Here is a 25713-nt window from a genome sequence, read left to right on the forward strand (position 1 = left end):
TGGAATTTTGCAAGACAGAGGAAATGAAGTTATCTGAAGTCTTAAGTAACGTATGTATTGAAGTTCCACTGCATAGAATCATAGAATTGTAGAGTTGGAAGGGACCCTGAGGGCCAACTAGTCTATTGTAGGTATGAAACCTGTTGCATGGAAAGACTTAAAGGGGGAAGAATATACAAACTCCCAAGATAGTTTGAAATCACACCCCTTGCGTGAACAAAAATTCCTGCCTGAGATTTATATGTGAATAGAAAATGATTCCATTGTTAAATATCATGTGTTACAAGAAAGTGTGAGGGGGTTGCAGGATCATGCTCACATGATTTCATGTCATAACAATATGCACTGTCTAGAACTCCCATCAGGTGTTCATTTGGCAGCCATTTGAATGAACTCTGCATGTATACCAATGTCTGCGTTTGTCACCTGTGCGGGCAATGGACGGCACAAACATTGGCAGCGGTGGGCAGGGCTATTATGCAGCCTAACTCCACAATCTCCTTGGTGCTGTGGTCTAAACCACTGAGTCTCTTGGGCTTGCAGATCAGAAGTTTGGCGGTTCGAATCCCTGCGACAGGATGAGCTCCTGTTGCTCTGTCTCAGCTCCTGCCAACATAGCAGTTCGAAGGTACCACTGCGGCGGGAAGGTAAATGGTGTTTCCGTGCACTCTGGTTTCTGTCACTGTGTTCCATTGAGCCAGAAGCGGTTTAGTCATGCTGACCACATGACCCGGAAAGCTGTCTGTGGACAAACGCTGACTCCCTCGGCTTGAAAGCGAGATGAGTGCCGTAACCCCATAGTCGCCTTTGACTGGACTTAACCGTCCAGGGGTCCTTTATTTTTACCGTTTTATAATCTATTATTTGAGCCCATGAAGGGATATAAATCAATAAAAAACACCTTGGAGAGACAGAAAAGAAACCAGGAATCATGTCATGTCCAGGTAGGACCTTTGGCAGATTTAGTAATAAATGGTGCACTGATACTTCATGCATTATGGCTTGAATATTTGAACCCCTGTTAGATCTGTCATTATTTCCTTCTGTCATGCACATGCACATGTATAAGAAAAGCCAGTGGATAGTGTTCATGGCTTGGCTGCTACTTAGGAACATAGAAAGCTGCCTTATACTGAATCAGACCATTGGTCCATCTAGCTCAGTACTGTCTGCATTGACTGACAGCTGGGTTTCAGATAAGAGTCTGTCTCAGCCTAATCTGGAGATATCAGGAATTGATCCTGTAACTGTAGCCACAAGGCCTTTTCCTGTTGTGATTGGATGCACTGAGGACTGTCCAATTCTTAAAAAGAGGACTGTCCAATTCTAAAAGAAAGCCCTGGATAGAAGCACCCATTGACTCCAAGGTGTCTTGTTGAATAGTGTTAGGCTCAGAAATACTTTAGCCAATTTCTTTTGTAATTCAGAGCTTTAATTAACCAGACTGAATCCCAAACACTAACAATCACAATTGTTTACTCAGATTCAGGTGGATTGTTTATTTAAATACTATTCTACATAATCTACCATATTGATCATAGTGCCTCATACTTTTCTACTATTGAAACTAGGGCAGTAGGGAGGGGGAGAGAATTCAGTTGTTTTGATAACCCTTTTTGTAGTCCAGAGGACCTAGTCAAATATTAACAGCTGCAAAAGACAAGGGGGTATTGTAGGATAAGAAAGCAAAGTAATATTCTGGTCTGTTGCATTAACCTAAGAGAATGGAATTTTCTTCCTTAACCAAGGAAATTAATCTGGAAGGTTATCCTTCACAGTTTACATTGTGTAATGCTATAGAAATCGAATTTAGGTTAAAATCAAAGTTAGATGGGAAAATCCATTTTAGGTGGAACAAATTACAATAAAAGACATAATTTGGAAAGAGAGGGCATAATTCTCTCTCAACCTAAGCTTTTTGTAGTTGTTCTGAGGATGAAATGGTGGAAGGGGAAGAACCTTGAGTTCTTTGGAGAAAAGGTGAGATATGAATGTAATAAATGAAAATAAATATTAGGGGTGCAATCTTTTGGATGATATTTATTTATTTAAAGTACTTGCATGCTTCCCTTCAGTGTAAAGCCTCCCCAAGGTGGCTTACACATGGTAACTAAAACAATTATTTTAAAAACCAAATAAACATATTTTAAAAGGTCACCCTGTATGATTACCTATGTGAGGAGAGAGACAGGGGGAACGTGTCCTTGCTAATTCTCCTCAACCTCAGCAGCGTTTGATACCATCAACATTGGTATCATTCTGAAGCAGCTGTCCAAATTAAGGGTTGCTAGCACTGCTTTGCAGTGGTTTCAGACCTACTTGGATGTCGTTTCCATAGGAGTGATGCTTGTGGCATGCTCTTCAGCCTTGTGGAGCTATCAGTGTGGGGTTCTTCAGGGTTCAGTCTTATTCCACATGCTGTTTAACATCTACATGAAACTGCTGGATGGGGTCATCTGGAGTTTTGGAGTATAACGTCAGCAGTACGCTGACACACAGCTCTACTTCTCCTTTACATCTGCAGGTGAGGCAGTGGATGTGCTGGGCCAGTGTTTTGTCTCGGTAATGGACTGGATGAGAGCCAATAAACTGAGGCTCAATCCGGATAAGACAGAGGCACTGTTAGTGGGCGGTTCTCTAGACTGGATGGATGGGAAATGGCCTGCTCTTGATGGGGTTACACTCTCTCTGAAGTAGCGGGTATGCAGCTTGCAGGGACTTCTGGCTTCATTACTGTCACTTGAGGCTCAAATGGCTGTGGCCATGCAGAGTGTCTTCTATCAACTTGGCTGACGCTTGCACAGGGATAGCCTAACTTCAGTCATCAAATGTTCCCCTTCTCCCAAGCCTCTGGCTAATTAAACAATCTATGGCCTTTTAAACTGGGAGTGGGGTTATTGTTTTTGTTAATAACTATTTTATGCATTTTTGTGTTACTGCATTAAACCTCCCTGTGATCCTTGGATGAAGGGTGGTATAGAAGCTTAATAAATAATTTTTTTAAAAAAAATACACAGCTTTTTGAGGTGTTCCTTCACAAAGCCGCATATTTCAAACGGACCACATGTAAGTAAAGGAACCACATGCGAGTAACCACAATAAAATAAAACGAGCCTGAGAACAGCAGCAACTTAATCATGTCCCAGTAAGAAGCCTTCACCTATTACATATTAATAAAAGCTTTAGAGAAGGGACAAGATTTCAAAAGACTTTTTCAAAAAGTGAGAGTTCCGTAAACTACACATGAAGTGATCCAGTAACAAAAGCTAAAAACTAAACTCACTACACTTTTAACAGAATCCAGGCCGAAGCAAATACCGTAAGTTATTGAGGTCCACCCAAAAAACTAAGAAAGATTAAGTTATACGTATTGCTTGGATTATGGGGCCACAACTAAAAAGCTTTTCTTTCGTGCCCATCTGTCTGATGGATCTTGAAAGTATGGCTGGGAGCAGAGACTTGAACTTGAGGGTGCAGGGAGTCCTTGAAATAACCTGGTTCCAAAGAATGATATTCAACTAAGTTTTACTCAGAGTAGACCCATTGAAATAAATGGGCCTAAATTAGTCATGTGCAGCTGGTACTGACTGATATTACATGAACTGGATACTTATTCCCACAAGCATCCTAACAGCTGTATTCTTTACCATGCAAAGTTTCTGAACCCTATTTAAAGGCAGACCCATTTGGAGCTTGTTGCAGTAGTTTATTTTGGATGTAGCCAGGGTGCGATAGGAGGCAAAACCTGCTTTTTCTAGAAAGGGTTGCAAGTGGCAGCAGCAGAGGAAGCCGCTCTGGCACCTGCCAGAGGGGTAGGGTGCACCGCAGGGCCTCTGGAGCCTGCCCGCCTCTTCCACTCAGCTGCCCTACAGCTGGTGGGGAGGCAGCAGGCGGACCATTTGGGCAGCGCGGAGCCTGCACGCGCCCAAGCCACAGTGTCTCTCCCAAGAGAGACATGTAGCTCAGGCGAGCTGCAGGTCCCATGGTGAGAGACATCCAACATTTTGTCAACCCCCTCAGTGGTGACATCGGGGTGGTCCACACCCACCGCACCCCCTTCCAGCAAGTGGTAAATGAGAATGAGCTGGGAAAAGGCATGCCAATCACCTATTTTAAGATGAATTAAGCTGTATATATGGTGCTATGTCTAAAAACACCACATATACTTTTAACTGTTTTCTTAATTTTCTTTATGTGTTTTATAGGGAAAAAACCCAACAAATACATTTTTAAATAAATTTAATGATACTTAGTAGGGTCATGTTCTGAATTAGTCCAAAGGAATGATAAAGTCAAGCTGGATAATTTGAAACAAGTTATGGCAGGAAGTATATATAAGAAATTTAAAATAAATGTGTGTTAAGTCTCTCTCTTGCTCTCTGAGAAACGATTTCCAACTTCATGTGGGTTCAATATGGACACCAAACTTTGCACTTCAAGACAGGAAATAAAAGTATTAAGTTGACTTTTTACATTACTGTGGTAATGTGTCGCTATCCCCTTTCAGTGCAGGCTGGATCCAGTTCCCATTAATTTATAAAGGAGCTGAACACATGCTTAGGCAGGAGGCTTAAACCCTAAACCAGTGATTCTTTGGCTTATTTGTCTGTGGTTTCATTACACTAGGCATGTATGACACAATGCAATGTGTTTTCTAACAGCTGCTCTTTAGGTAAATTAATACCTGGGGCCTCTTTACTTCTATCCACAATTTTAACTACTGGAACAGACCTTTAATGTAAAACTTACTCACCGGATTGCTATTTGGATTTTTTTTTTTTAATTATAATTTTCAAACACACTTGTTATAAACCAAATCCTTATAAACTGAATCACAACTAATCTCACACAGGTTATTAAGTAAAATAAATACATGTTCATTCTCCATTCACTGAATAAATGCAGCAAATTCATCTGACTTCAGAGGAGCTCAAGAAAATTAAAATTCATTGAAGCTCACAAGCTATACTTTTGTCTGGGGACTTCATGGACTGGGACAAATCAGGCAGGGCAGTTATTTTTATTAAGCAAGATGCGGTTTTTCGTTTGCCTTGTCACTGGAAGGAGCCAATGAGTTTCCAGTTGTACAGACTGCACTACATTTAGAACCTGCTATTGTTGGTACTGTGATTCAGTGTATATGGAATATGAGTGGACAGTTTTGACCAGTCTCAACTTTTTTTTTTTTGAATGATAAAAATAAAAAATCAAGATAAAAAAAAACTAGCTCTCAGGGGTTTGAGACTTTTCAGGCAGCATGCGTGTTATAATCCAGGATTTCAAAGTACATTTGTACCTTGGAAGTCGAACAGAATCCGTTCCGGAAGTCCGTTCGACTTCCAAAATGTTCGGAAACCAAAACATGGCTTCTGATTGGCTGCAGGAGCTTCCTGCAGCCCATTGGAAGCTGTGGGAGTCCCATCGGATGTTCAGGTTCCAAAGGACGTTCACAAACTGGAACACTCACTTCTGGTTTTACGGCGTTCGGGAGCCAAAATGTCCAAGTACCAAGGCGTTTGGGATCCAAGGTTCGACTGTACCTCTGTACATAAACTGATTAATATTTTGGAATTTCCTTAATGAAGTCCATCCTCAGTGACTGTGGGGTCAGCTTTGAAGAGGCAGTGAAGAATGGTGGACCAAAGCTCCCCCACCCCCAGCCAGCACTCCTCCTTTCACATATTTCTCTTGCAACTAGTTTGGTAGCTGGACAGAGAGGGGAGCAGATGTCACCCCTCAGCAAGCAGGAATTGGCCCTGGACTTCATTTGCTAGCATGTCACTGCCAAAACATGGTTGTTGTTGTTTTGTTTTCTGTTTTACTTTGCTGCCGGAGGTATACTGATCAGGCAACCAACGTACGCAGTGGCTGCCCAGTTTGTATAATCTAGGGAGAAAAAAATTCTAGTGTCACACTTCAGAGGTTACACCAGACATTATTTTTCTTGCACAGAGAGATCAATCTCCGTGGTAGAAGCTCCCTTGTATGAAGGAGCAGCTATTTCATTCAGTTCACAGTCTGCCTTTGATATCTACTCATCTAGCATCCACCCAGCTAAGACAGTCTCTAGCTCTGTCATTATACAAATATGTGGCGAGAGACTAGAGCGCTCCTGTCTTTTTATATTCATAGCTAATCTAGTTTAATGCGATAATGGTCCAGCTGCAGGAAGGAATTTCATTAACACTCTTTCTTTTCATCCTAAAAACACAATCATCTGGGTTTTTTAAATTAGGCTTTTCTGAACGGCTGTGATTTTTTTTGTTTATTTAAAAATAGCAAATTGTCACATGCAACCTCTAAATAAGCAGTCTTTCATGTTGCCATAGTGACACAATAGCCACTAAACCATAGACTGAGGAAAGAAGAAGCAAGTGCAGGCATATATATTGAATTAGTTTTGCAGTTCTTTGTTTCCTGAAGTCGGTATTTTTATAACTCTTTGGAGAGCATACAGTTTTAACCCATTAAAACAGTGAAAGTCTTTAGGATTCATTAGGTTGTATGTTTTACATCATGGCAAACTACGTAGCCTGGAAACAATTAACCTTTTAGGTGTGATTTAAGTGCATGGCAAACATTACACAGAGGTGAACTTGATAAGTGTATAATCAACTGGAAACGACAACTGCCACCGTGATATTATTATTATTATTATTATTATTATTATTATTATTATTATTATTATATTGCGGGGGTGTATGGGAGCAGCCAGTGCCCCTGGGAATTGCTTTACATCATGATGCAGTGTCATTCCCATTGACACAATCTTTTTTTTAATTAGGAAGGCTACTATCAGCATTGCCAGTGGCAGCAAATTAAGTGTGTGTGTGTGTGTGTGTGTGTGTGTGTAAAAAACAAAAGAAAAAACTCAGGCACCTCATCCACAGTGTCTCTCTAATTATAATAATTCAAATGCAACCTTCCTCCTGAATTATTAGAATGCACCATTATTTGCCCAAAGCTGCCAAATTCCCCTCATCCTTTTTTGCAGGGGATGGGGAATTCTTGCTCCTGTGCTAGCAAGCAAGCTAATGACACTATCGAAACTTGTATTTGGCTCGGAAATATTAAGCTTGCAAGCTTGTACTGCATTCCTCAGATATGAGGTAATCATTACGACCCTCTGCATTATTGTACAGATTTGATTTTAATCTAAATTTCCCCCTTTCAACTTGAACCACCCCACCCCCAAGGCCCTATTGTCTTCCTTACCCCACTTATTTTCGGACAGCAGAAGGAAAGGGAGGGAGATCTGTCCCCCTTTCACACCAGACAATACAGGTACCTGGGGGAAACTACATTTTCCAGAGGCTGTTTGCACCTGTGGTATTAAATAACAGATGCCAGAGGGGGAAGATGGCTTCTTTTCCTCCTGCTTGTTGCTTCTTGCCACTGCAAAGTACGGTAAGTGGAGTCAGAGGAAAGGTGGAAGAAGTTTGGAGAACTGGTAGATGGAGGGGGTAGAAGTGGCGAGGGTGGGCAAAAACACAATTCAGATCACTTGGGGAATAAACCAAGCTATTTCTCAGTCTTCGGAGAAATAGTTTTGAGCCAAGCAAACCTAGGAAAAGAACCAGCCATCACTGCCTAAGTATGGAAATAAAAATTAGAATTGTGAAGTACTTTTCATGACCTGGGTTCTCTATTTTTTCCCCCTAAAGGTTACGGGTTTTGATTTATTCTCCACCAATTTTCACTTGGAAACCAAATGTTACAAAAAAAGGATGCAAAACACTCCAAAATCTGTGTATTAATAAGCTTGGCATACCTCCGGTGTATTCATCTCAGATTCAAGGTGTTGGCTAAGTCAGGCCTTGCAACCTGACAGGCCAAACAAAACTCACCAATTGCATATAGCAGCCACAGTGAGGTTTTCAAGCACCTCAACACCATAATTACAAGTTTGGTCGGCTGCCGTCAGGCTGCTGTGTCACAGGTGATTCAGGCCTGCTTTGGGCTATGTGTAAAAAGGAATTAATGGTAATTCTGATGAACAGCACAGTGTTCAACAATCCACACTTCAAATGCCTTAATTATGATTATGATAAAGAACTTTGTCATGAATGTGCTCACTTTTGCATCCCAGTGTCTCAGTTTTCAAGGAAAATTGTTAAATGTGTTGCAGTCAATAACAGAAGAGTTCAAATCAATCCTCTCATGCAATGGTCACACTTCCTCCACTTGTTGGGTGACCATGAAAGAGATGTGTATTGAGTTCCTTCATGTAAGGAAGGATCCTCTACACCAGTCAGGACAATTCTAGGGAACTTCAATAGATGTACACACACAGGGCCCATTCTTATTGCGGCCATACCTGTGGCTAGCGGGGTCTGTGGCCCACAAAAGAACTGGCAAGCAGAATGTCAAACTAGCAAATTAAACCAGGGACCTCGCTTGCGTGAGCCAATAATAATACGTATTCTGACTCGGATCAAACCAATACTTCAGCCTGATGCTGTACTACCTTGTGGTTTTTCCAGTACGGTTTATATCGCTTACTCAAATTATAGCAATCAAGTATGTATTCTGTGTGCGTTGTGTCCATAAAAGGCCAGATGTATGGTATTGTGCAAGGCAACTGGGCAACATATCAGTTATGTTCTAACAAACGAAAATATTAAAGGAATTTAGTGTATTCAAATGCAAGTGTTTGTACAGTGATTTCAGTGTTTGAGAGGGCCAGTTCTGATTGCATTGTTTGCCCTTCACAGAAGTTCCAAGAAGGCAAGAATCTCTGCTTTTGAGACCTTTTCTTCAAAATCCAAAATAATGTTTCTCTACAGCTTTTTCTCTACGGAGAAAAAAAGAAAGGTTACATTGGGCGCAGCCTGATAAAATCCACTGGAAATGTTGAGAAGTGTATCAGACCTGTTTTAAATCAGACTAGGTTAGGATTATGTGGTCTGGTTTGTTTGTTCTCTGCAGACTGAGGTCTGCTGGCTGTGATCAGATTGTGCTGCCCACATGAGGGTAACGGAGTTACTGTATCTGATCTGAAGGCTTTGCACAACCTTGTCTGCTTCTTGAAAGCCAGGCGTGTCGAAACTCTTCCGCAGCCGACCTAGTCCCGGGAAATGGCTCGGTCTCATTCTCCCCCAGCATTTCAGAGGTTAATTTCACAGAGGGATCAGATTACTTTCTAGGGCCGTTTATAGTATTCACCTTCTAGCTAGCTTGCTTCTTTCCCAGCCTCGTGCGGAGCCGCTGTGTGTGCTGTTGAGAGAAGCAGCCTTGTTTTCTCCTCTGTGTCACCGGGCATCCCAAGATCGTAGACTCTTTTTTTTTACCCCTTCCTGCTGGAGTGTTTTGATGGCAGCCAAATGAAGGTGTCAACCTGTAAAATAAATCTGGCCCCTTTCTCTAGAGTTCTTCATGGGCAGCAAAGTGGAGAAATGCTTTGGCCTAGGGACCTGGCAAGGTAGGAATATTCTTCTTCTTTTTTGCACTTCGAATAAGGATGGTCTTCATGTGGTGGGTAAAGCAAAGGAGGAATTTTGAGGTTTTTATTTGAGTAGGTGACTGAATCTTTGCAGCACTGGCGTAAGAATTCTCCTTGCTGAAATGCCATAAGCTACGGCACCGAATTGAAGTTGGAACAATGAATGAAATCTGACTTTTATTACTTTGATTTTCAATGTAATAACACATTTTAGGAGGTGGATGTGTGCAGTTGACAGATGGAAACCTTGGGGTCCTTAGGAAGAATGGCAGTATATAAATGAAAAAAATAATCTAAATACACAATTAAAATTGCTCTCTGCTGTGGAAGTAGAGAGTCATAATGTTTTTTTAAAAATGCTTTTTCTTGTGCAACTTACTACACTTATATTCACTTATTAGTCAAAACATCTAACAATAAGGATATTCTGAATGTAGTCAGGTTTTTAAAACATCTCTCTCCCTCCCCCCCATATGTATGTGTGTGTAACAACAGAGTTATTGTTCAATGACTGTAAATTGGGACTAGTTTCAAACCCACATTGCTGTGTGGTCTGCAGCAAGTATTGCGTACAAAAACGGGAGCAGTAACTATCTCAGAGGGATTGTTGTGATGGCAAACACAGCAAAGACTTCGCAAGTCAAAGAATAATGTTCCAGCAATTCCAGACTTCTTTTGCTTGATGTTCCAAATGCTTTCCCTTCCCTATCCTGCAGGTGGAGACTTTATTTGAAGTCTCTCTGCCCATGCTCCTGTTCCCTGGGTTAAAAACCTGCGGTCTCCTCTACAGTTTGCTTTGTCTACCTGGCTGAAATCTGCTCAGATTCTCCAGTTTCCCATAGCAAATACAATCACATTGTGTTCCAGTCCAGGTGCTTGAAACTGGACTTGTGATAGTTTTAGACAGCTAGGCAGATCAGTCTTGTATCCATACTGGTATCCTCTATATGAGGACAGGCCACCAGGAAAGCCTCACATTGTAAAATTAGCAATGTACCTTATTCCTGTATGTAAGTCTAGATGGAAATGTGCCCTAGTGGAGACTGGCTATTGTGGCATGTTTGTTTGTTACATTTCTATTCTCCCTTTCCTCCCAAAGAAGCCAGGGAGACAGACCACAAAACATTCTGAAAAGCTTTTAAAATTGTTGTATACTTGGAATCCCCAAGTATGTTTTATTGTTGCTTGCTTTTATTTGCTTGTGAACCACCTTGGCATTCTCAAAATAAAAGGCAGTATCTAAATTCTTTTATTAAAAATGGTGGTAATGATGATGACACCTCACAAAATGGGTATCCTGTTGTTAGGCGGCTTTCTGCTGGACTCTGTGCCTGACTTGTACCCAATCTACAGGTGAAGCACATTGCCTTTTGTTTTGCTTGTTGCTGTTTTGAGTGCAAGAGTCGAGTTACCTTTCAGTGGGAGCAGGTCTGGTAAATTTGATGCAAGAAAGACACCATCCCAACATATGATAGACCAGTTAAACTGCATTGTTTCATTCATAGTAGACTCTTGGCCACATATGCAAACTTGTGCTAAACCAGACTCAGTTGAATATATCAACTAGTATAAGTTTTCAGGTGGTCAGAAAACAACCTACAGGTGCCACATTATACCCATTCCACATTTGTAAGAACTCAATTGTTTACTGCGGCGGCAGCTGCACACTGGAACTCCCTGCCTATTGAGATCAAGCAAGCATCTTCACTGTACTACTTTTGCTAAAATCATTTGTGTTTAGACAAGCCTACCCAGATGTTTAGAAAGTTGAGGTAATTTTAATCCATTTTTGTATTTAAACTTTTGTACATCTTAAAGTATTATTGTGGTTTCCCCACCCCACTTGATTTTCTTCTTTTGCCGCTTTGAGGTTTTTTATAATCAAGTGGTATAGAAATGTTATTAAATGAATAAATAACCTGTGTGGCCCAGCCGGTGGTGGACAACGTGAGCAGCCATGCTACAAAAATCTGGAGCAGTGTCCCCTACCTGTTCGTTCCCTCTCTTATCTTGATGTAACTCTTAACTTGCTTGATGGACAGTCACTGAGTTTCTGCATACTGCTTCAGGGTATACTCAGATAGGCCTGACTGACCAAGACCAATTTGATTGCAATTCCAGAAACTGTCTGCAAATATGTATGGGATTTGAATCCATCTGCTGCCCACTAGCAGCTTCATAATGACTCCTGGCTCTCACTCTGTCACAGCTGCGACACTTCAGTCTTCCATATAAATTATGTGTGTATTTGGTGTTGGTCTCTATGTGGCTGTTAACAAACTGGGTGGTACTGTATAATGCAGGTTCAGTGCATTTTAAAAGAAAACTCTGCAATAAGTGCAGGAGGCAGTGGCAGGCATCTGCTGTGTACTGGCTACACATCTAGGAACAGCTGGGTGGGGGAATTGTGCAGCAGTCCCTTTCCCAAACCAAACATTTGCTTCCAAGCAACCCCAGGAGAATGATTTCAGCTGTGTGTTTGCATTGCTTTGGGTGTGCTTGTTATCATGTAGAGAAATGTGTGAGACAGTCACTACTTTGATATAGCCAGCAAAAAGCTCTGAAATCAGGTGGCAGTTGTTAGTTCTTGTACAGTTGTTTGTTTGGAGATTTTTTTTAAAGAACAACAAGCAACATCAAGACAAAATAAGAAGTAATGTAAAGTAATTATTAACAGATGATGCTGATGCTATGTTTAACATTTTTTCCTCTTCAAAAGTAGGTAGCCATAAACTTAAGATCCATTGGCAACTTGATAGTTTTCTGTATACTTCATCATGATATTGCAGTTTTATAGAATTTAGAATCATAGAGTTGGAAGGGATCCCAAGGGCCATCTAGCCCAGCCCCCTGCAATGAGGAATCTCAGCTAAAGCATCCATGACAGATCCAACCTCTGCTTAAAAACCTCCAAGGAAAGAGAGTCCACCGCCTCTCACAGGAGTCTGTTCCACTGCTGAACAGCTCTAACTGTCATAAAGTTTTTCCAAATGTTTAGTCAGAATCTCCTTTCTTGCAGCTTGAAGCCATTGGAGTCCTACCCTCAAGAGCAGGAGAAAACAAGCTTGCTCCCTCCTCCATGTAAAAGTCCTTAAGATTTTTGAAGATAGCGATCATATCTTTTTTCAGTCTCTCTTTTTCCAGGCTAAACATACCCAGCTCCTTCAAGCGCTCCTCATAAGGCTTAGTTTCCAGACCCTTGATCATCTTGGTGGCCCTCCTGCACACTTTCCAGCTTGTCAACATCTTTCTGAAATTGTGGTGCCCAGATTTGGACACAGTATTCCAAGTGTGGTCTAAGGCAGAATAGAGTGGTACTATTATTTCCCTTGATCTGGACACTATACTTTTATTGATGCAGCCTAGAATAGCATAAGCTTTTTTTTTTTTTTTTTTGGCTGCTGCATCACATTTTTTACTCATGTTCAGCTTGTGGTCCACCAAGACCCCTAGATTCTTTTCACATGTACTGCTAGTAAGCCAGGCGTCTCCCATCTTATATTTGTGCATCTGGTTCTTCCTGACTAAGTGCAGACCTTTACATTTGTCCCTATTGAAGTTCATTTTGTTAGCTTTTGCCCAGTTCTCCAATCTGTTCGTGTCATTTTGAATTCTGCTTGTCTTCTGCAGCATTAGCTACTCCCCCCCCCCCCCCGTTTGATGTCACTTGCAAATTTGATGAGCATCCCCTCAATTCCTTTGTCCAAGTCATTTGTAAAGATGTTAAACAACAGTGGACCAAGGACAGAACCCTGCAGCACCCCACTTGTCACTTTTTCCAGGATGACGAGGAACCATTAATGAGTACTCTTGGGGTTTGGTCAGTCAACCAGCTACAAATCCACCTAACAGTTACCTCGTTCAACCCACATTTTGCCAGCTTCCTCGCCAGAATATCATGGCGGACAAGTTTGTAATTTCATCAAAAAAGAGATTGGTATGGCATGACTTATTTTTGAAAAACTCATGCTAGGTCTTTGTAATCACAGCATCCTTTTCTAAATGCTCACAGACCGACTGTTGAATGATCTATTCTAGGACCTTTCCTGGTATCAATGTCAAACTCACCTGGGTCTTCCTCCCCCCCCCCCCCTTTGAAGATGGGGACAGCATTTGCCCATCTCCAGTCTGTAGGGACTTCACCTGTTCTCTAAGAATTCTCAAAGATAATTATCAAAGGCTCTGAAATAACATGCACAAGCTCCTTTAGTACCCTTGGATGCAGCTCACGAGGCCCTGAAGACTTGAATGCATTTAAAGTAGCTAGGTGTTCCCTTACTACCTCTTTTCCTATCCTGGGCTGATGTAGCCTATTTTACATAATCTGAGGAAAGCCTCTGATAAACGTAGCTGCATATGTCCCGGATCTGTATATGAAGCAAAATCGCTATATATACATCAAATATTTGCTTTTAGATCATGTTGTGATCATGGAAATCACTGCTGGCTATGTCCATGCACCTTCCATCTCATCATTTCTACATATATATATATATATATATATATATATATATATATATATAGTCAATACGGTTCATGAGTGGAGTGTGTGTGAGTATGATCCAACTTTTACTATTCTTTGTTTTATGAGTTATTGCAAACTACTTTGGAAATTTTTGAACTGCAGCATGGTGCAGAAATGACTTCAATAATTAATAGGCTTCTCTTTTGATTTATATTAAACCAGCAGAAATCCAGCCTAGCAAACAACTTGGCAGGGCTTTATTACAGTGAGGGAAGCTCAGGAATTCTTAGGTATTCTGGCATTTTTTCACATTGTAACGTAAGTGCTGATATAGTTCTGCAGTCTTTCTCTTTTCTTCATAAAATGCTCTTTTTGGTGATTTCTTCCATTCCTAACAACTCCCAACAGACCAGGCTCTTGTGTTTTTATCTCTGAAATATTTTCTCTCTGGGATGTTGCTTAGGTTATAGGTAGGCTGGAAGCTTACAGCTGCCTCCCCCACTATTGTTAAGAAGTAATTGTGCACTTGAGCCCAGAGTTATAAATGATGCCTTAAGGCAAATCTGGTACCCTTTCTCTATGTGGGGGTGTGTGGAAAACTGACTATGGAAATAAGATATTAAAGGTCTGCTATGAGGAGAAGCGTCATTGGAGGCTTGGTGGAATGGAAATAGGGCATTGCCTGATAAAACACTTCACTATGCCATTTATTTTAAGCAGACAATTGAGGATGTCATCCTTAGTCTCCTAGGAGGCTGTGGGCCAGTGTATAAATTAATAAGTTTTGTGTGCTCTTTTACTTAGTTCTTTTATTTTAATGTTGGAGTCATCATTCAAGACACATTAGAAGCATAGGGCTGGTTCGAAATGGTCTGTTCCATGGATGGAAAGTCCTCTTCCATTTACACAGAGATCCAGGAGAGGAAGCACATTTGAGAAAGGGAGCGGGAGTCAATCTTTGCCAAGTCCCCTTTCAGCCCGTATGCACTGCCTCTCAGCAACCACCTCAGGGTAGGGTGGGAACTGCAAACATTATGGATATACGTGTCTGTGTGTGTGTGTGTGTGTATACACACCACTTAATTCTAAAAACATAAGCATGTTGCATATCATATGATAAACTAAAATAGCAATAAAACCAGACCTTAAAAACAGTAGACATAATACATCTATCACAATAATTGACAGTACATATATTAACTAAAAAATAAGTGACTAAAAGCCACCACTGCAGTGATTTTGCATGGCAAAAATGAACATGAGACCTGGACCTCATATAAGGGTGAGGGAAGAGAAAATCTAAAAAGGCCAGGCCACTGAAAAGAATGTGCAGTCCCCTGCTGTATATAGTATAAAATGGGAGCAGTCTTGGCAGTAATAAACTGAGCTATTTATGTCCCATACTTCTGTACAACTTTAAAATTGTTCAGTCTGTAGCAGCAAGACTTTCAGTTGTCTGTGATGCTCAGCACTTTCTGCCCGGAGATTTAGGAATAGACCAGATGTACATGGTCTTGAACCAGCTGAATGGTAAGCACATTTAAATCCCAACAGTTTCAGTGAGACCCTTTCGCGGTTTCAGTGAATCCTTGATGTTCATTCTGGTCAGGAGATTCACACAAATATTTCGAATTAAAACATGAATTCAACACAGTTACCCATAATATGTCTGAATGAAATCTTTGCATAGTACTCTGATCTCTTTTCTGCAGGTTAGTGTTAATCCTACCTTTGGGTTTGACACTTTACTACTTCCTGATTTATCTCCTGTCCCTTAAGGCATTTCGGAAAGCTTTGTGTTGAATGATTCCCAGAAAACAAGTTCCACTAGTTACGAATTATTCTCCAAGCATAAGTGCAAGCTGAAGAGAAAAAGCTTATCCTATTACACTGAGTTTTCATTTTCAATTTGAGAAATATCCCAATCTCTCTAAAAATGCACTTCTATTATTCTCTACTGTGATCTTTGGATAGTGGAGTTTATAACTTAAATCAGCTGATAGTAATGTTGGTGGTTAACAGCATAGTGAAGATTGAAAAGAACAGAAGAGAGAGGAGGGGCAGTGTATTTAAGAACCAATAAATGGGCTGTGATAAGGGAGGCAGAGAGCCTGTTTCTCCTCAGCATTTTCAGTTCTTGAGCAATGCCTTCGCCTAAAAAAAATAAAAATCTTATCATTGCCAAATCTTCTTTTAACATGTATTTTAATTTCTTTGAAGTATTCTGTTATGCTGGTAGTTGCTTAGTGAATTCTTAATCAAATCTGTACACTGTTGGTCTTGGAATAATATCAGTAATAGATTTTAGTAGCAAAAAAGTTTACACAATTCAGTACAGAACCCTTAACCCAGCTGAAACTAACCTTAGGCTGATGCTGCATGTGAAAACTCGTGCCACAATCAACTTAAGTATCTTTTTCATCACATGCTTAGGAAGACTGAGAAAGCAGTAGGTATGAAAGTATTTAGACTGAAAACCATATGGATGTTGCAGACTCTGAATGCAACATTCTCTCCCCCTGCCCCTCCCAGTGTGTACCTCTGCATACCTGACAGTGTGTATAGAAGAGGAACTGGTGCAGACTCACATGTCAGCAAGATGAGAATGGGCAGAGCTGTCTGAATGGGCCTGGGACAACTGAAACAGCAGAGCCACTGTATCCACACACACCCCGGCTACTGTCAATCAGGAAAGAAAAGGGTGCATGTGCCCATTTTTGTTGCATCAAATCAAGGGTTGTTGCAGATTAGGAACTGACGATTGGGTCCCTTGGGGGATCCCACTCCAACCCTGCCCCAAAATGACTCACTTTGGGGTTTCTTGCTATATTCTGCCAGTGAGAAGGCTGCTTACAGCTAGCTTGGGGAGAGGTTGTGCCTACACTGCAGCAAATCCCCAACCCCCCTGCCAACTGTGAGAAGCCCCTCACCCTTTTTTGAACACCCTTGTGGAGTGTTCCCTCAGCCCCTCTCTTCTCCCCTCTCCTCGGGAGTGCTCTGGCCATCCACAGCTGCCTCCCCTGGTCTCTGAGCTGCCCCCCTGCCCCAAAGAGAGGTCCCCTCTCCCACTGCCCCACAGCGGCCTGGGAAGCACCCCCTGGTCAGCACCAGAGACACTATTTGCCTGGGGAGCTTGTAGCCAGGGCTGCTGCAACAAACCTTTGGGAGGCAGAGATGCTAGAGGGCATCAGAGGAGGGAGGAAAGGAAAGAAGGACAGAGACCAGTGTTGCCCATTACACCCCTGACCATCATCAGCGTGTAGATAAGAGAAAAAAAATCATGATTACAGTGGTAGCTCAGGTTACATACACTTCAGGTTACATACGCTTCAGGTTACAGATTCTGCTAACCCATAAATAGTACCTCGGGTTAAGAACTTTGCTTCAGGATGAGAACAGAAATCATTCTCTGGCGGCACGGCAGCAGCAGGAGGCCCCATTAGCTAAAGTGGTGCTTCAGGTTAAGAACAGTTTCAGGTTAAGAACAGACCTCTGGAACGAATTAAGTACTTAACCCGAGGTACCACTGTACTGGAGTGGTAAACCATGTACCTGTTACATAGTCAGATTGGGATACAGTTTCCAACAACCTTGAAATAAACCATAATTATTAAACCCTGTCATGTTCATATTTTGCCTTCTATTTATGGACGTTTCCATTTGAGTTGGCTTTGATAATCATATTACTACACACACACACACACACACACACACACACACACACACACACACCAAGCTCTGCCATGAGTGTATGTTTGTGTATTCATTCTGTGCAACTGTTTTGGAGCTGAAATCATGCCATCATTTATTCTTCAGACGGATGATTCAACATTTTGATATAAACCCCATGCAGTCATTGTTATCGTTCCTAGAATTCCTCGTGCCGTGATGTCAGCATCTGATGGGTGTCTCAAAGAAAAACAATGGAAACAGCTATTCTCACTTTGTTTTATAGTACAGTTTAAGACGCTTTGTGGTTTTTCTTTTCTCAGAAGAATTTCTCTTTTAGGCTGTGATGTATTGTATCTGTCATTGAACAAATGAATAGCTAATGTTTTAGGAAGAATCACCAAGTTTCCAGCTGAAATGTTGCATGCCCATGTAGTGTAAAATAGCCTTCTTTTGGTACTAATGGGAGAGTTCCATATTAAACTTGGACTATTAATATCTGACTTGGTTGGTGATAAACGTGTAAATATGTCACACCTTTCTCCAGGTCAGTAAACATCCAAAAAGCACCTGTATATTACTCTTATTCCTCTTGCTTGAAATAGAAGAGACATGGAGGATTTCTGTTTGTGGGAGAATAAATACACCTTCATGTTCCCAGTAGACAAGCCATGCAAACAAACAAACAAACGAAAGGTAGTAATTATGCATCCTGGTAAAATGATGATGGACTGTACCATATTAAAGTTACCTTTTTCAGTTGTGTGTACACATGTGGTTTTGGTATTTGCAGAGCTTTGAATAGTTTGTCTGTTGGGAATCAGGTTTGTTTCTTCCACCAACTAGTATTTAAAAGGATCCGATTTGTTACATTCCTTTTCTGAAGAGGCTGGATTCCTGCGGTTGGCTGCAGTGAGCATTCAAAATCTAGCAAAGTTTGTAAACAGTCAATTTGGCATGGGAGGAATATGATAGTATGAGCAGAATACAGCGGTGCACTTGCCAACACTACACAAGAACCTTTAACTGAGGTCAGATTTTCAGTTGAGCGTTACTTCTGAGCATGTCACAAAAAATATGCAACTTGCATATGGTACTTTTTTATGGCAAATGCGATGGACTTTAACCATTGCGTATGCGGCATTGCCCTGTGTATAGCCAATGAAGAGCTACTCTTTGTTGTAAATTGAAACTTGGGAAAAGTAAAAGCTAATGGCTCAGAGCTTCAGAGAAGCTACCACCTCTACAGATTTAAGTTTTCTGGCTGTAGTGTTTACAGTGTTGAGTTTGACTGGGGAATCCTAGGTTGAAAACCTCACTGACTGGATAGCTTTTGGAAATCACAGTTTTTCAGGTACACCTAACTTACAGGATTTCAGTGAAGATAAATGACTCAACCTACTATTGAAAGAAGCATGGGCTTGAGACTTGATTAATACATAAATGTAAAGAATCAGTTATGATGTTGGAGACCCAAATAATTTTAAGTGTCTTAGAGGTAAGGCAGGCAGAAGACTAACTTGGCTAAAGGCTTCTGGTTAACGATGTACTAGCCAGTGATAGTGCTTTTAACCTTTGATTGCTACACTAATCTGCATGTTTAAACATGTCTTTTATCCTTCTGGTAATGTTCTTTCCATTTTTTGTGGCTGCGTGTTGTGTACTAGGAATCTGGCAGTGAAATGTTTGTTAAGGACCAGTTGAGATTGTTTTTGGGGGGCTCCCAAAGTTCACAGGAAACTAGTATTTTGGCTGAAACAGAACAGATTCTTGGTTAATATTTGAGGTCTTAAAAAGTTTTGGTTAAGATTTGGATATTTAGACAAATCTCCCCTCCCTTCTGGGATTGAGCCCGTGCTATTTGTCAGAATCCTTCATTCTTCACTTGGCACCTGCAATTTTTATTTAATTGTAGGCTGGAGTAGGGAAGATTTGCGTTCTTAAACAAGTTCAGTCCTATATGAGGACTTACCTCAGTCATCTTATGAGGCTTCATTTCTTCTCTTTCAAATTGTAATGTCTTACCTGTCTGATTGAATTTCAGCTTTATTTTCAGTTTTAAAATGGCTTTCCACAACAGGAAGGAAAATGACTTTGTCTCTCAGCACTCACATAATTTTACAGCATTGAAAGTAGATTTCATTTGATTGATCAAGTGACTAAAAGGAAATAAGACAGGGTTATGGCTGAGTGGACTTTTGTTGGCATCAGAAGTTATTGATTGCCCCAGCTAAATTACGAAGATTTTATCATTGTTCACCGAGCATAGAATGCTGTAATTAGGAGGGCTGTTACATTTCCCTTCCTTTCCATTTGCGTTTGAATGCAACCACTGAGAAACTGAAGCATGGGCAAAATTTTAAAACAATATGTGTAATGAAGTGGTATAAAATTGGTATAAAACTACATTCTGGAGTTGGTTTCTACTGAGGAAAAGAGTGCTTGCGTGCATTCTTAGATCTACCAAACATTTTGCTGTCCATAATTTTCATGAGCTTGTTCTTCTATTGGTTAGATTATATACTGTTTACAGTTCATTAGGAAGACTATGTTTGCTGGAAGGAAAGGAATATTAATGGTGTAATAACACAGAAATATTATGAAGCAACTACTGTGTACTATGTTTATACCTTTCTCCAGTTCTGCAGCAGCTAATATGTTAATTGGCTGCTATCTAAGTAAAAAGTAAAGAACACTGCCAGTTCTTTCACCATGATTAAGGGTGTGAACCATGGAAGTAGAGTCCTTTTCCTCCAGTCTTTCCCCCCCTTGCATGCAGAATTCACTGATGGTTTTAACTATGGTTAGTTGTTAATCTCTCTCCCTCTCCAAATTGTGTGTCTGTGTCTGTCTGTTCAGGAGATAGTGATCCTATTATTTATTGCTGACTGACACCGTTTAGCTCAATGCAAGGTTAATAACAAAAATAAACATGGTTGACGCTAATCAGGGGCCCAGTTTTTGCATTCACTGTGAACCAGAACTGAAATAACATGTTGGAAGAGTGGCTAAAGCAAACTGGAAGGTAGGGGGGCATTTTTCTGAGATCAATGAGGAGTCTGCAAGACAGCAGCTCATGCCCCATTTCCAAGCCATGATTTGGAGATAAAAGATACAGTATCAGAACCAGACCTTAGTCTGGCACAACTTCCATTGAAATTGGTGAAACTTAACCCCAGGGCGATGAGTTTAGAGTGTGCCTACCCCAGCTGTCCTTTATGCGATATGTCCCAAAACATATTGCAAACAGCTGGGCCACTGCCTAATAATTCTCTAGGGCCTTCTCTGAAGACTTTTTAAATATTGTATTCCTGTTTACAAATCTCTCCACTAGTAGTTCATATTTAAATCAGTTCATGTGTTATCAGTTACAACTTTTGCATATGTGCTTTTATTCTATGTTGCATTCCATGCTCGGAGGATTTAAAAAAACACACTATTGTCTCTTACTTGAAAAGGCAAGTCATACATAGTAAGTCTTTGTTTTTGCGCATGGTGTAACTTTAGAAACTGAATCCAGCTGGCAGCTCCTGAATGAATTTCTGCTTCATCTCCGCCTCCCCCCCCCCCCGCCAACCCCAACTGAGTTTAGAAGTGATACTGCATATCTAGCTCTTGAGAGGTTGATGAAAGGGCATATCATCCTGTCAGGTACACTTAATAAGAGCACCCTGTGGCTTGCACAGAGAGGCCTTCTGTATGAGATCACATTTGTCTTTGAACCGGTAAAGATTTGCTTCATGTGTTACTCTTTCCAGAAGCTCTTCCTGAGGGCTATAGAGGCCACGTGGCCTCACACAGAGTCAGGCCATTGGTCCACCTCAGTTGTGTGGTCAGGAGCAAGCCCCTAGCTCTTTGCCCCTTCTGTAACTTGTAACTAGTAATCGTCTGCCTCACAGGATTCCCAACAGACAAACCACTGTAAATCACTGTAAATCAAAATGATAAAATAACTGGTAGGTAATAGAAGTAAGTCTATGCCAGAACATTGTAGAGAAATACCAAGCTCCAAGTGGTTCATTTCACTTTAGCAAAAATCCAGAATGAAGTTCATTGCCCACCTTCCTCCAAATTGCCATCTTTTCTCTCACTTTCTGTGTAAAAATCTGCTAGCATGATTTTGTGTTGTGTAAAAGTAAGAAAGCTACAACAGCAATAATGTCAGCGTTCTTTAAAAAAAAGCACTTAGGGAAGTTGCCTGAATTAATATTTGATTCTGTTTGAAACTGTTTCTAGAGGCCTAAATCAATAATTGCTGTGAGACCCTGAGATGTTTTAAAGCTCCCTTGTGTGTCACCTGGCTTCTTGGTGTAGCTGTGGCTATTGTTTGTTTGAGTTATGAAGTTTTTGTGGCTTTTTTCCTCCCCTCAGCTGGGATGACAGCAGTTCTGTCAGCAGTGGGATCAGTGACACCATAGATAACCTCAGCACCGATGACATTAACACAAGCTCCTCCATCAGCTCCTATGCCAACACACCTGCATCCTCTCGTAAGAATATAGATTCCCAGGTAAGGTTTCCTTTCTATATCAGACATGTTTTAATAGTGTTGGAGGTATTCATTACCTTCAGTGCCTCATGAGCCTGTGTATATTGTTGCTTTGCCAAAAGAGAATTAAGGACTTATTTCATTTGAAGCTTCTGGATTTCAAGGCTGCCGTCCTAAAAAGTATACCCCATTCCATACAGTGGGACCTACTTCTAAGAAAACATAGATCAGTTTCCAGATTCTGATGTTTCCTGACTGCTCCTAGAGATCAGAGCAGAGACATGACCAGGCTAGAATAATGAATTGTTGATGCCCCTATATGTTTTGGTGATTGCCATGTGCTTTTTAAAATTGATACAATATTTTATATGTTTGCTTATTTTATATGTTGCCCATGTTGCGCTACAGTAGGTGGCTTTCAGTAATAATTGATATGCCGATTCTTCCTTTCCCTGAATGATCTTACATTGGTCTGGATGAATGAAAGAATTGCCTTAAACTGTGTGGTTAAGAGAGTATTGACTGTTGACCAAACATATTGGGGGGGGGGGGAGTAAGACTAGACCATTCTGCCTACCTCTGCCCCCCAAACCCATGTGTTATCTACACATACACAACTGAACATGCCAAAGGTCCATATTCAAGATTAGAAACTTTTCTTTTCATGGAGACTTCACTCATACATACCAAGTGTGAAATATACACAGACATCCTTTTCTCATGTTGTCACAAACGGAGGTTACATACAAGGCCAACTATATTAAAATAAAAACACACTTCACCTATTGCAGTCTGTCTCAAGGCAGTGTCCCAGCATTGAGAGTTTAAAGACACAGCAACCTTTGTCTGTGCTGAGGATCAGTGGCTTTTCAGCTTCCATAGAAATGTAACAATTAGGTGCTGAACTTGAAAAAAGAGTAAGACCACACACATCTAACAAATAGTTCTTTTTCTTTCTTTGACACTGAAACTGTATAATCTACTATTAATTAAGGAATAGATTTTTAATTTAGTTCAAATAAAAGTGTAAAGATGATTACACTTTCAGCGGAAATGTAAACGTGTCTACTTAATGAAATGCACTATTATTTTCCAAGGTTGCATGTTGTTACTAGCTATCCAGTCTTTTGGCAGCTTTTCACAAGAAATTTATATTTAATGTCTGTAGGTGGCATTCTAGGAGCTTCCAGTGTTCCTAGCCAACAGATCCAAAAACAGTAAAGAATTTTGCATCAGTATGCAATTTGGAAATTTTCTGTCCCCAAGATGAGCTGTAAGAATTTGCATTCTCTTTTGCTTTCCAAAGTGGATACAACCTGATTACATCTAAAACTTCTTTGAAGAATGCAATAATTTAGGGGTTTTCACAAGTCAAAGGCAATTTGTTCATGCTTTCTAACCGTTGCTGTTTCGTAAATATTTCTGTGCTGCTATTATTTCACTTCTTTTCTTTTCTTTTAATTGAAACGTGAAAATATTTTAATAGCAGTTTTTAATATAACAGTGCAGTTGCCATGAAGTGTTACTCTTTGTTCTCTTGCCATGAAGTGCATAGCTGTGGCTGCGTTAAAGAGTTTTGCCTCTAGTTGTGCATCAAGAGTTTTCATGTGTGTTTTAAATTGGTGGTGCCTAGTTGCCCCCACACCCCAGAAGAATTGATACACGGCAAGTTGAGGAAATGTAACAATAAGAAGAGGAGTCCCAGATGCCAATCAGGGGCTCCCCACAAAATTCCTATGCAGTTCCTCTAGAAAAGCAGCTAGCACAAGCCCAGGCTGTGAAAAAGAGGGCAGGAGGCCACGCACCATGAAAATAAAGGAGAGCTAGTTTGGTGTAATGGTTAGAGCATTGAACTATGACCCGGGAGACCAGGATTAGAATCCTCACTCAGCCGTGAAGCTCACTGGACCAGCCACTGCCTCTCAGCTTAACATACCTCACAGGGATTTTTGTGAAGGGAAAAGGGAAGAAGCGGAACCATGTACAGCACCTGGAGCTCCTTAAGTGGCATATAAAGGTTAATTAATTATTTAAGGATGAGCAGGGGGAAGAATGACATTGATGAATCCAGTCAGTCTTGCCCTTCCTAACTGAGCATTCCAGCCCAGGTGAGCTAGCAACCCTTAACCCCAGGAGAAAACAAATCATGTCTCTTCCTAGGTGAGGGGTGGGTGGGCCAAACCCATGCCTGCTAAAGGCAGAAGCACCATTGCCCCCACACCCCAAAAGAGGAAACAAGCCACAGCATGTCAGGGCAAGGTCATGTTTATTAAAATACAACAGTTTGAATAAAAACCAATCCAACGGAGTAAGGGTTGCTGAAGTAAGCTAAGTTTCTGGAGGGAAGCCTCTTGCCTCACCTCAGGGCATGTGCACCTTCACCCAGTTTGCCGAATTTGTATGATTACACTGTGAGGTTTAGCATCAGTGGGACTGTGGGTTGCATCTAGCATTTTCATTATACAGTGGTACCTTGGGTTAAGTACTTAATTCGTTCCGGAGGTCAGTTCTTAACCTGAAACTGTTCTTAACCTGAAGCACCACTTTAGTTAATGGGGCCTCCTGCTGCCACCACGCCGCCGGAGCATGATTTCTGTTCTCATCCTGAAGCAAAGTTCTTAACCCGAGGTACTATTTCTGGGTTAGCGGAGTCTGTAACCTGAAGTGTATCTAACCCGAGGTACCACTGTACAGTGGTGCCTCGCAAGACGAAATTAATCCGTTCCGCGAGTCTCTTCGTCTTGTGGGTTTTTCGTCTTGCGAAGCACGGCTATTAGCGGCTATTAGTGGCTTAGCGGCTATTAATGGCTTAGCAGCTTTAAGAAAAAGGAAACAAACTCTCAAGATGTTTCGTCTTGCGAAGCAAGCACATAGGGAAATTCGTCTTGTGGAATGACTCAAAAAACGGAAAACCCTTTCGTCTAGCGAGTTTTTCATCTTGCGAGGCATTTGTCTTGCGGGGCACCACTGTATTTTCAAGAATTGCACTCAACTGAATGAGTCCTTCTGTGAGTGCAGCTTCTCTTCCTTGAATGGAAATGGCTGCTGTTCCTTGGGCAAAAGAATATTTCCCCTCACCAGTGCACTCAGAACAATTATACACCATGATGTCATGTTTTCAGGTGATACATTACAGGGATGCTCCTCACAGGCTGTTTGGAGGAGTGTAGCTGCTGTGGCAGAATTATTTTTTAAAAATGTTTTATTTAAAAAAGGAAAATAGAAGCCTCTGTCATTCCACCCCTCTGAAAATGTGGCAGTTGCTCTCCTTCCACATCTGAAAATGGCTGAAAATGCTCCCCCACCCATGAAACATGAGCCCAGGTCACCTTTAGTTTGTAAGATCATCCCTCATGTCTGAAGAAAAATGTTGCCTATTTTGCATTTTGAAATGTTTTATTTATGTAAACAGGGCAGGAAATAAAAGGACCCACTTAGCAGGATAAGGAATAAATAGAGTGCCCAAAGACACAGATTCCCCCAGCGCCTGCAATTTTGGGTTCCCATATGTGTAGCAGGTTCACAGCTTTTTCAGCTATTTTGGCATTTGTGGCTGTCAGTCTCCATGTGTGGGATTTGAATTGCAAATCATTTCGGATGGATGGTGAAGCCAGTGCAAGTGAAACAAAAGAGTGCAGATAAAGAATA

At 41.1% G+C, this 25713-nt stretch overlaps 1 protein-coding gene across 10 annotated transcripts in view; it reads left to right on the plus strand.

Moving 5' to 3' along the window:
* The window catches only part of NAV2 (neuron navigator 2), a 525889-nt gene that overhangs the window by 439628 nt on the left and 60548 nt on the right, over window positions 1–25713 (plus strand). For all 10 annotated transcript variants that reach the window (XM_077929540.1, XM_077929535.1, XM_077929536.1 and 7 more), the window contains one exon: window positions 21948–22086. In XM_077929540.1, the coding sequence (XP_077785666.1) occupies window positions 21948–22086 (139 nt within the window). The remainder of the gene's footprint in view (window positions 1–21947; window positions 22087–25713) is intronic.

The sequence above is a fragment of the Podarcis muralis genome, chromosome 1 (assembly GCF_964188315.1).
Source record: "Podarcis muralis chromosome 1, rPodMur119.hap1.1, whole genome shotgun sequence".
NCBI lineage: Eukaryota > Metazoa > Chordata > Lepidosauria > Squamata > Lacertidae > Podarcis > Podarcis muralis.